Source organism: Eubalaena glacialis, chromosome 2, assembly GCF_028564815.1.
Source record: "Eubalaena glacialis isolate mEubGla1 chromosome 2, mEubGla1.1.hap2.+ XY, whole genome shotgun sequence".
Lineage (NCBI taxonomy): Eukaryota > Metazoa > Chordata > Mammalia > Artiodactyla > Balaenidae > Eubalaena > Eubalaena glacialis.
Window position 1 is genome coordinate 195,201,220 of NC_083717.1, and position 12,314 is coordinate 195,213,533.

Sequence of the window (12,314 nt, forward strand, 5' to 3'; positions counted from 1 at the left end):
GGGCCTGCTGGAGGATGAAATGGAAACTCAGCAGTGACAGGGATCTGGGAAGCCAGATCACTGAAGTCTGAGAATAGGTCCCCCCAGGAAAACACGTGGCCCACCCCCTGGGGCCAGTAGGGACCTCTGGGTCATCCATAGGCCAGCTACCAGCACAGATAGCGGAGAACAAGTCAGCCTTCGGCTTCTCTGTGACTGCAACCAAATCCCAAACCAGTACTAACAAGATTCTTTAAAGATCTCAGCAAAATGATTCTAAAGTTCAGCTGGGAAAAAAAGAAATAAGATTGGCTAAGAAAACTTTGAAACGAGCAACAAGTAGGCCTGGCTGGGCAGTTAGTGGGCTACGAGCAGTTGGAAGTAGCCGGGCGCACAGCAGGGGGCTGGCTGGCTGGCTGGTGGCCCCAGCACCCAGCGTCCCCGCCTCAGCAGCTTCCTTGGGGCTGAGGCCCAGGGCTGGGCAGCGTCCCCCACCAACTCCTGTGGTCCAACAGTGGGGTCTAAGCGCCGGCCCCCGTGGGGACTGGCAGGGAGCCCATGGCTCTCTCAAAGTAGGATGTGGAGCCTGGGGGCAGGTGGCAGTGCCTGGGGAAGGTTTTGCTGTCACCCTGGGTGTGTTGGTTTTCTATCACTGCCCTGACAAGTTACCACAAACTTAGCGTCTTCAAGAAGCTGGCCATAGAGGGCGGGGAGGGAGAGGGCCAGGCAGGGCACACTGGGGGCCTAGAGAGGAGCCGGGAGCAGTGCAGGGCCCAGGGGAGACCTGTCCACCCGGTCCAGAAATGAGGGGCTTCCAACACTCCAGTGTTGCCTCTGACTCTGCAGAAGCCCGACACGGGCTCACTGGCCTGAGACTGGGGGTCTGCATCTTGTACCCTCCTATTTTGTGGCAGCTTTTATAAACTAGCAGCTTTTATAAACTTTAGAATTTTTATATTTGCGATCTTTTAGACATAGGAACCACTGAAGAAGGCCACAATCCCTCAGTCACCTGACCAGGACAGCCACATTTTGACCTGTGTCCAGTGCTGCCCAACTTTTACTTGAGAAAAAGGGAAAAAAAATCACCATGTTGTTTTAACAGAAATCAGCACGTGTTTTAAGCAAACAATTACAATAATGTTGCATTAGAAAAAGGACAATGTAAGGGTATAAATCCCCTGAAGCCCGACCTTCCAGGCACGAGGACCCTGGGTGGCCTTCCTCCCAGCCACCTCTCCCTGCTTAGACACAGATGGGAAGCGACCAGGGCAGGTCACACAAAGATGCTGCTGAGTAAGAGTGGAGACTCGTTCTGGGTGAGCGTGAAATGCACTGCAAGACCTTGAGAGGTCACACCCTCCCCTCACCCTCTCCCCTCACTCCCCCCCTCAACTCTCTGCACGTGCCCCCCTTGCACTTCCAGGACCTCTATTTCCTGCTGCCGTGCTGTCCTTCCCTGTCTCTCTCCAAGGCCCCAGTCACCCTTCCTGGGGCTGCTCCGGCCCCACCTGCTCTGGGAGCTGTCTCCTGATGCCTGATGTCAGCATGCACACTCACACACGCTCACATATCCACACACACCACCCCGGTGTTCTCCAAGGTCCCTGTATGTAGCCTCAGTCCCACACGTGCTCCCAGGAGAAACAGGGACTAAGTCCTGGCAAGGAAGGTGCCTTACTGGGTCCAGCCAGCTGGGGGAAGGGAGGGGGCAGGAGGTCAAAACCTGCTTGCCAAATGGATGCATATTCTTTTATTCAACAAATACTACCCACTGGGGATTTGGTTACAGTAGATAACATCTGGAAAGCAGTGGTGGAGCCTATGAAAAGTGCTTATTCAGCAAATCTCAAACAGCTAACACCACGGGGCTAGGGTCCCCTGAAGCGTGAAAGAAAGCTTGAGTACCACCTCTGACCCAAACCATCAATGCACGCTGTACTTGTCTTTCAGATGCCCTTCATATTATTCCCTCTACTTCTAAAAACATTTTATATTTTCTATAACAAGGTCCTGTAACAAACAAGATACACCAGCTACATCTAAGAAGTAGAAGTTGCAGTTTTTGTCAGCGCAGCCGGGCCAAGACTGCCCCCTTGTGGACAGCAGGGGAGGGGCTGGAAATTCCACCCAGATGCACCTGTGCCCCTCCCAGTTGTGGCTGCAAAAGCAAGAAGGTGCAAAGGCCTGACCCCTGCAACTTGGGGGGTGGGGGGGGCTTCTCGGCCACTCTGAGCACTGAGGACAAAGCCAGTAACACCAACACCAACACCCCAAGACCACAAACAGAAAAGCAGCACACAGCACCGTCCTCCATTTCACTCACGGATCCCTCCCACATGGGTAAGCAAAACCTTTCCTAAGTCTGCATTCACTTTATTTAAAGTGAGGGGTTTCTGTCACTGCTGTGGAACTCCTCTTAAGGGAGGACAACTGCACGAGGTCCAGCTGGGCGGTTCCAGGACGGAAGAGAAATCCAGTGGCCCCTCGACCTGAGCTCGGACATGGGCATAACTCCCCTAAGGCACCCGAAAGACACTCAGCAAGTCCACACTGAGCCCCGGGCATGGGGACGTGGCTGGACACAGACCTCTTGCCGTCGGCGAATCAATAGTTAAACAGCGGCAGCAGCGTAAACTTCTTTCAACCAGACACAGCTACTGAAGAGCCTGCTTTGTCACGATTAAAAGTCTGATTATGGAAACCACGCAGCATGCAGCATGGCAGGTGATAAAAGCAGCAAATGACATTTTAGGAACAACAGTCCTCTCTCACCCAAGTGCCTCCAGGACAAAACTCAGCCATTTCCTGAGAGCAGGTCCCTTCCAGCAGGAACTCAGTGGGGCTCTGAGGGGCCACAAGATAGAAACAGAGATGCAGAACCTCCGAAACTCCAGGACCAGAGCTTGGCCAGGACACCTGGTAGGCTGTGCCTGAGAGAACCCTCTCCGGGCAGGGCACAAGCCAGGCAGAGGGCAGGTGGGCCTGCTGTTCTTTAGGACCCAGGGAGCTGCCCCAGCGAGCAAGAGAGGCTCCACCCCCGCCAGAGCTGGGCACCAAACCTTCCTCGTCGTGTTACGCATGGAAAGCACCTCATTACTCATAACTACGAGAACACTAGCACTTACAGACACCTTGACTTCAGGGACAAAGCTTGCAGTGATTAAAAGCTGTGGTCATGGGGGTGACCCACAGCGGTGCGCCCCAGAAGAGGGAGGGAAGGACCCAGGGAAGCAGGCGCTCCCTCTGCCTCTGGGCTTCACCCTGGGGGAGCAGCACGTACAGCTCCCGGGAGGGGCCCGCGGGCTCACCGTGCACCATCAACTGCAGGGGAGACCCAGGGGAAAGACCTGCTGTCCTCGAGACCTTCAGCACTGACACCAGGGACAGGATGCTGGCGTGGGCCTGTGCCAGGAAGCCCTACTCTGCCCCTGAGCTCCTTGACACTCTGGTGAGCCCCTCCCCCATGACTCGGCGGGACCCTCCTCAGGCCTGCAAAGGCCCAGCTGTCCCGGCTCCGCTCACCACCTTGCCATTCTGCAGTCCTCACATCCATCCCTTCTCTCAGCCACGCCCATCCCCTCACCAGCTGCCCATCAACTGAAAGACACAGCCCAGACGTCCCCAGCACCACCCTAGCTGCCACCACTCTGAGAGTCCAGCCTGGGACGCTGGACTCACACTTTGCCGGTCCTCAAACATCTACCAGGGGACCCAGGGGTCTGGGCTCCTTCGCCTCTGGACCCTGGGCCTGGGTCACAGTCAGAAGCCCAGCTGGTGACAGGGCCGCTGGCCACAGGGCCCTGACGTCTAATTTACATATTCTCAAGTAAACTGCGACGCTAACCATCCACCACTCCTTCTCAAAGAGTAAGCAAGAACGCTTAGGAAAGACAGCGGCCTTGGGCCCTGCACAAGGGCACCCCAGAGAGCAGGCCCAGCTTCCAGGATGAGGCTGGAGCAAAGGAAGAGCTGGGGGGCCAGCTGGGCACACACTGTGCACCAGGGAGGCTGACAGCAGCCAGAGCAGACAACCAGGGTGGCTGCTGCTGTGACGGGGAAGGGAGGAGGCCAGGAGTCTGGGAAGGACCCACCCAGGGGAGGGAGGGGCTGCTGGAGGCAGCGGCGCCCCTCCCTCTCCACCCTCTATACAGGAGCTGAGAACCCACAACCCCTACAGTGCTTCCCTGGGGACCCTCCAGAGAGTGAGCCCACCAGACAGAGCCAGCCCAGGTTCATACCACCTTTAAATCACACCACCAACAGGCACCCAGCTCTGAGCCTGTGCTCACAGGCCGTGGGACCAACGTCACTGCCCACAGGTGGCAGCACATCTCTCATGTCCAGGACTCCTCTGCACCCAGCTTTGTCGTCTGCAGGGAAGACAGGCTGTCATCAGGTACAAGGGATGCACTCAGCACAGTGCCTCCCATGGGAAACCCTAAGTGTCAGCTACGATGATTATTCCTTTTTCCTGTCGTTGTTACTCTCTTCCCAACAGGCATCAAAGTCTTGGATGACTGAGGGGGCAGTGTGGCAACATGTGACAAAGCTGCAAACACAGTGCCAGGGAGACTCCGCCACAGCAGTCCCAGGAAGTTGCTCAGGAAGAACACAAAGACGTGTGCCATGCAGAAAACAGGAGAAAAAAAGCAATGAAACCCAAAACTGGTTCTTTGGAAAGATCAAAAAATTTGATAAACTTCCAGCAAGAGAAACAAAGGGAAAAAGAGAGAAGATACAAAACACCAATATCTGAAAGGAAAACGAGACACCACTACAGACCCTGCGGACATCCAAAGAATAAGGGAATAGTACCAAAAACTCTACGTGCATAAATTCAGCAACTTAGATCAAATGGACCAAATCCTCAAAACGACAAACTCACCTGACATGAAAGAGATATTCTAAAATATAAATAAAACCTATAACTATTAAAGAAACTGAACCTGTAATTAAAAACTTCCGAAAAAGAAACCTCCAGGCCCAGAGAGCTACATTAGTAGATTCCACCAAACAGTCAAGGGAGAAATAACACCAATTCTACACAATCCCTTCCAGAAAACGGAACAGAAGGGAACATTTCCCAACTCATTCCAGGAGGCGCATTACCTTGATATCAAAACCAGACAAAGACATTACAAGAAAACTGCACACTAATATACCACATGAACATAAATGTAAGAATCCCCAACAAAATATTAACAAATCTAATTTAGCAACACATACAAAGAATAATACCCCATGATCAAGTGGGTTTACCCCAGGAATGCAAAGCAGGTTGAACATTCAAAAACCAGCCACACTGACAGACCAAAGAAGAAAAACAAAACTCATCACCCACTCATGATAAAAACTTTCAGCGAACTAGGAGTGGAAAGAGAACTTCCTCAACTTTATTGATAAAGAACAGGTATCGGGCTTCCCTGGTGGCGCAGTGGTTAAGAATCTGCCTGCCAATGCAGGGGACATGGGTTCGAGCCCGGGTCTGGGAGGATCCCACATGCCGCGGAGCAACTAAGCCCGTGAGCCACAACTACTGAGCCTGCGCGTCTAGAGCCTGTGCTCCGCAACGGGAGAGGCCGCGACAGAGAGAGGCCCACGCACCGCGATGAAGAGTGGCCCCCGCTCGCCGCAACTGGAGAAAGCCCTCGCACAGAAACGAAGACCCAACACAGCCAAAAATAAACATTAATTAATTAATTAAAGAAACGTTTAAAGGAAAAAAAAAAAGATCAACATTCATTTAAAAAAAAAAAAGAACAGGTATCAAAAACCTATAGCTAACATCATATTGAGTGGGAGGAGAGTGAATGCTTCCCTCTAAGACTGGGAAGAAGGCAAGCATGTCTGCTCAAAAGCAAGAAACAGAAACAAAAGAAAGAAAACAGCCCCTATTTATAGATAATATGATTGTCTACATCAAGAATCCCAAGGAATCTATTTTAAAAAAAACTCCTAGAACTAATAAGTTTAGCAAGGTCACAGGAAACAGGCCAATGACAGAAATCAACCATATTTCTATATGCCAGCCATGAACAATTGAAAACTGAATTTTTGAAAAATACTATTTACAATAGCTCTATTTGGGTCTTAGGTAAACATCTAAAACATGTACAGGAGCTATATGCTGAAAACTACAAATCATGATGGAAGATCAAAGGAAACCTAATGAATGGAGAGACATATCTGTGCTCATGGATTGGAAGACACAATATAGTAAAAATGTCAAATCTCTCCAAATTTATCAAGAGATTTAATGCAATTCCAGTCAAAGCCCCAGCAAGATTTTTTGTAAATATACGCAAACTTATTCTAAAATTGAATGAAAAGGGAAGGGAACTACAATAACTAAAACAATTCTGAAAAGGAAGAGCAAAGCTGGAGGAATCACATCTCATTTCAAGACTTACTCTAGGGTGCCTCCCTGGTGGTGCAGTGGTTAAGAATCCACCTGCCAATGCAGGGGACTCGGGTTCGAGCCCTGGTCCCGGAAGATCCCACATGCCGCAGAGCAACTAAGCCCGTGGGCCACAACTACTGAGCCTGTGCTCTAGAGCCCGCGAGCCACAACTACTGAAGCCCACGTGCCTAGAGCCCATGCTCTGCAACAAAAGCACAATCTATGAAAGAAAAAAAATCAATAAAGTGGACTGCATCAAATTTTAAAACTTTTAATCAAAATTTTAAACTTCTGCTCTGCAAATCACGTATCTAACAAAGGACTTGTAACTACAATATTTAAAGAATGCTCAAAACTCAACAGTAAGAAAACAAACAACCTGAATAAAAAATAAGCAAAAAACTACTTGAACAGACATTTCAGCAAGGGGGATTAAGGGATGGCAAATAAGCACATTAAAAGCTGTTTAACATCACTATGCATTAGGAAAATGCATTAACACGGAGATGAGGCACCACAACACACTAAAAACACACCCAAAATATATATAAATACAGAGACAACACCAAGTTCTGGTGAAGCAATTAGTGAGAATGCAAAATGGTGCAGCCACATTGAAAATCTGTTTGGTGGTTTGTTATAAAATTAAACATACAGCTACCATCCACTCCTGGGTAACCACCCTAGAGAAATGAAAACCTATGTCCACGGAAGAAGCCATCCACGAAGTTTTTAGCAGCTCTATTCATCATCACCCCCAACTGGAAACAAACCAAAGGTCCTTCAGCGAATCGTGGGCCGTGCACAGGAAGGAGGCCAGATCCTCGCAACAGCCTGGACGAATCCCAAAGGCACAGGGCTGAGCGACAGATGCCAGTCTCTGAAGGTGGCCCACGGGCTGGTTCCATTTACGCGGCATTCCTGAAAAACAAGACTGCAGGGACGGAGGGCAGCTGCCGCGGCGGGGAGGCGTGGGGCTGTGGAACTCTATCCTCGCTGTGGTGTTACTCGAATCCAAATGTGTTTAAATTCATACAACTGCAACCCGAAAGGAGCTGAATCGACTATGATGACTGAGAGGGGGGACGCGCTTACGTCCCCGACCCCCAGATTCAAACAGCTGTCCCCCCAAGGAGCGAAGGGACTGCGCTGACTGAGGGGGATGGGCCACGACCCCGACCCCAGGCCGCATCCTGTCCCCTGTTCCGGTAAGTTCCGTTACTAAAGCCAGAACCGCACACGCACGGAGGCCACGGGCCACCCGGTCCTCAGCCCCCGCCAGCCCCGCCGGGACCCACCGTCCAGCGACACGAACTGGCCCACGGCCGACGAGCCTCCGCCGCTGTTCTCCACGAACTGCACCTCGGACACGATGATGTTGTCCTCGAGCACCGAGCCGCAGCCTGTGCACACGGCGTCGCCGCGCGCCGCGTCCAGCTCGATGTCGGTGCCGCCGCAGCCGCGGCACACACGGCCAGTCATGCCGGCGGCTCCGGGCTGGGCCCCTGCCCGCCAGCCCCGGTCCCAGTCAGCCCGCCGGCCCGCGCGTCCGCCGGGCCCGTCCGCAGCCGCGTCCGCGCCGCCCAGACTCTCGCGAGGCCGCCGCCGCCGAGCCCGCCGATTCGCAGCGGCAGATTCGCCGCGCGAGCCGGGACGGCGCCGCCCGCCACGGTCGCGCCCCGCGGAACGAGCACGGGCTCCGGGGCCGCAGCGAAGACGCGACTACTCGAACCCGCGACCTCCGGGCCGGGACGCAGCCACCAGGCCTCGGAAATTGGGACCTACAGGCCGCAACGGCAGCGCGCCAGCAGCAGGAAGAAGAGCTGAGCGGCCTGCGGGGGCGGGGCCAGACGGGCGGGACCGTGGCTTGTGGGCGGGGCCTGAGGAGCGAGAGCAGGGGAATGGTGGGCGGGACCTGAGGGCCTTATGGGCGCGACCAGGGGCTGTGGGCGTACCTTGTTGTGGGCGGGGCCTCAGGCGGGGTCTGAGAAGCAGAGCTCAGCGACGGATTGGCTCAGGTTGAGGGTGGAGACCCTCGCCCGGGACCGCCCGGGGCCGCCCGGGGCTGCCAGCTCCTCCCTCCGGGCTTGGGGGCAGGCTCCGCGGCCTCCGTCTGGCGGTGCCCTTACGCCCCCATGCAACCCCGCTCCCTGTTGTGTGGCCCCCCCTGTGTCTCCCCACCCCCTGACAGTCACTTGTGCCACCTGTGGTTACCGGTGTCATCACGCTTCTGTGTCCCTCTCACCCGCGCCCTCAGTTATCTTCAGATGCCATTCACAGTCGCGGAAACATCCATGCGGTCCCCGGGAATGAGCCTGAAAAGAAATGTGCAAGACCACATTTTTTTTTTTTCTTTTTGGCTGCGCGGCTTGCGGCATCTCAGTTACAGGGACTGAACCCGGGCCGCAGCGGTGAAAGTCCGAAATCCTAACCGCTAGGCCAACAGGGAACTCCCCAGACCACGTTTTTAAAAAACTCTTAAACCTTGACTGTAGGACTGACAGGAGCTCTAACTGAATCAGAAAATGCCTTATTCCCATTTGAAAGCAATGTTGTAAATACTTAAAATCTTCACGAGTCAGTTTGTAAAGTCGATTTAATCCCCACCAAAATGTCAACAGGATTTTCAAGTAACTTGATAAGCTGACCCTAAAGTCATCTGGAGGAGGTACTGCACAAGAACAGTCAAGAAAATTCTAAAAAGGACTTCCCTGGTGGCGCAGTGGTTAAGAATCCGCCTGCCAATGCAGGGGACACGGGTTCGAGCCCTGGTCCGGGAAGATCCCACATGCCGCGGAGCAACTAAGTCCATGAGCCACAACTACTGGGCCTGCGCTCTAGAACCCGCGAGCCACAACTACTGAGCCCGTGTGCCACAACTACTGAAGCCTGCGTGCCTAGAGCCTGTGCTCCGCAACAAGAGAAGCCACCGCAATGAGAAACCCATGCACCACAACGAAGAGTAGCCCCCGCTCGCCACAACTAGAGGAAGCCCATGCGCAGCAACGAAGACCCAACGCAGCCAAAAATAAATAAATTTATAAAAAAAAGAAAATTCTAAAAGAAGAGGAAAATTGCCCTTCTGTATATCAAAATATTATATCAAATTACATCCATTAAACCACGTGGTATTTGTACAGGGACAAGTGGAATAAAACCAGGAGTTCAGAAACAAACCCAACTATACACGGAAATTTAGGGGGCTCAATCATTGTGGACAAGACAGACTTTTCAGTGGGGTTGGGGTTTCCGTTTAGAGGAGGAAAAGGGTAAATTGAGCCCCAACCTCACCCTGTTGTAAAAATAAATCCCAAATGGCATTAAATGCTGAATGTAGAAACAGAACTGCAAGACTCCTGGAATGAGATACAAGAGGGTATTGTAAATCTGCAGTGGGTCTCTGTCATGACGGGAGGGTGCCTGGCCTCTGAGCCCCATCGCTGTGTGGCTCATCATCGCCTCCCCCTGCAGGTGCCGCCCTCACCGCAGGGCGTGGGCAGTCGAGCCGGTTAAGCTAGAAGACAGTGCACTTATGGTCAGGACAACATAGTCTTCTGTTGGAAGGACAGAGCAGAATTTTGGTCACCGGTCTCATGCTGAGGAAACAGAGGTTGCTGCAGTGATGACCCTTGTCTTCGTGCCCCCATGCACACATGGATGTTCCCCAAGGAAGACCCAAGGGGCATCCCTGGAGCGCAGAGTATTCCTACACTCAACACACTATACATGGGCAAATTGATCCCCAAAATTGTCCCATGAAATTACTGTCTCATAGTTCAATACTGTTCCACATTTTGGCCAACTTTTGGTATGCTAATTATCAATTGCTGCCTAAAAATAACCACAAAAGTTAGCAGCTTAAAATGACAAACCTTTATCATCTCACAGTTTCTGTGGGTCAGGGGTCTGGGAGAGGCTTCGCGGGACAGTCCTGGCCCAGGGTCTCCTGAGGCCATGGTCAAAGTGTCGGCCAGGGCCGCGTCCTCTGAAGACTTGGCCGGAACCAGGGGCTCTGCCTCCAAGCTCCCTCACGTGGCTCCTGGTGGGGCCTGAGCGCCTCGCCCGGCGGCCCCCACAGCGTCCTCATGGGGGGCCGGGGGCCGGGACCCGCAGGACAGAAGCTGCGAGGCTTGGATGACTGACCTGCCAGTGCCGTCGCTGCAACAGCTCACCTGGGCGTCCTGCCCACACCCGAGGGGGTAGGACTCACAACATATTTAAAAGCGCCGCCGGCCACCCCCCTGACCCGACCTGACACGCGCACGGGGCACCAGACGTCCAGCGCCACCCCGGGCGCCCAGACCCCTGCAGGCTTCCGAGGGAGGGGGACTGGCGCGGGGACCCCACTGCAGCTGGCGCGGGAGAGACCCGGGGTCCGGGGGCCCCGAGAGTGCCTCACGACCCACACAGAGGAGGGAAGTGTCCAGAACAGAGAGCCAGGCCAGCCCCAGACGAGCAGATGCGGAGGACGCTGGACGGCTGTCTCCCTCCCGCACCTGTCACCCGACAGAGGGAAGGAGGAGAGGCTGCCGGGCGTGGGGTGGGGCTCCCCAGCCAGCTGGGCCCCCGAGTCAGAGCAGTGGGCTCCCAGGCCCCACCTGGAGCACCAGGCTGGAGGGCGCCTCCCTCCCGAGGCCGAGGCCCAGGTGCAGGCTGCAGGCCTGGGGGGCAGGGGCTGGAGAGACACCTGCCTTCCTTGCAGGGAGTCCTGAGGGAAGGTGGCTTTTCTCCTCCCCATCCCTCGGGGAGAGGAGTGGGGGTCGACCCCGGGGTCTTGTGAGGAGAGATGGGGGCACCTGGAGGAGGGAGCCCGCCCCTCGCCCTGGCTGGGGGCCTGCCCAGCTGCAGGAATCCTCGGTGTGGACGCCCGAGGTGGGGATATGAGAGGGTGTGGGGGGCTTGACGAGTGTAGAGCGCACGAGGGACCCTGCAGCCTGGCTGCTGCCCTCGGTGGTGGGGCGCAGGTGGGAGCAGCTGGGCGGCTGGAGAGGGGACAGGGCCCCGCGGGAGTGGCCACGCTGCCGGCAACCAAGATAGAATTGGAAGCTGTCAGTCCTTTCCCTTCAGTAATTTCAAGGCTCATTCCATGGTCTTCTTTGCATCATTTCTGTTGAAAAAGTCTTTTTTTTGGTCTGTTTTGTTGCACTTTGAAGTTAAGCTACAATTTTTTTCCTGGATGCTTTAAAAATTTTTAAATCTCTTTCTAGGATTCCAATTACACCCATGTTAGATTTTTGCTATATCCTATATGCCTCTGTATTTTTACACATTTTTTTTCTCCTTCTTGTTTCCATCTGGGTATTTTCTACTTACGTAATTTCCATTTCACTAATCCTTTCTTCTGCTCTGTGTAATCTGCTTTTAAAAGCATCTATTCCATTGCTCACGTTCCTCGTACTATACTCTGTATTTTACTTCTCTTTTCCCCTCCTTGTTTCCCTCTGGGTATTTTCTACTTACGTGATTTCCATTTCACTAATCCTCTCTTCTGCTGTGTGTAATCTGCTTTTGAAACCATCTATTCTGTTGTTCATTTCAGCTATTTTATATTTCAGTTCTAGAATTTTCATGATTATTTTTCTTTAGATTTCAATTCTCTGATGAAGTTCTCCATTTTTTTAAATTTATTTTCTTGAACATATTAATCACATTTTAAGGTTCATTCTAATCATTCCAATATTGATGACCTACGGATTTATGTCTATCGTTTTTCTGGGCTTATGTGAAATCGTTTCCTGGCACACCTGGTAATTTTGGAATAAATGATGATCATTGTAAAGAAAAACTGTGAGGCTCGGGAGATGTTTTTGTTATTCAGAGAGAATTTATTTTCCTTCCATCAGTCACACAGGTGGGGGCGACCCATACCTTGATGCAATCAGGCGCTGATAGGATTCCAAGCTTTACTCCAGGCTTTGTAGGGTTCTCTGTC

The 12,314-nt window shown here is 53.0% G+C and overlaps 1 protein-coding gene across 3 annotated transcripts in view; it reads right to left on the reverse strand.

The window, feature by feature from the left end:
• The window catches only part of BRF1 (BRF1 RNA polymerase III transcription initiation factor subunit), a 69,768-nt gene extending 61,609 nt beyond the window's left edge, over positions 1-8,159 (reverse strand). For 2 of the 3 annotated variants that reach the window (XM_061181385.1, XM_061181383.1), the window contains exon 1: positions 7,681-8,158. In XM_061181385.1, coding sequence (XP_061037368.1) covers positions 7,681-7,864 — 184 coding nt within the window. In that variant the 5' untranslated portion in view covers positions 7,865-8,158. Of the gene's footprint in view, positions 1-7,680 lie in introns of all 3 variants that reach the window. The other variant, XM_061181384.1, reaches the window with a different exon arrangement.
• Between the last annotated feature and the right edge of the window lie 4,155 nt (positions 8,160-12,314).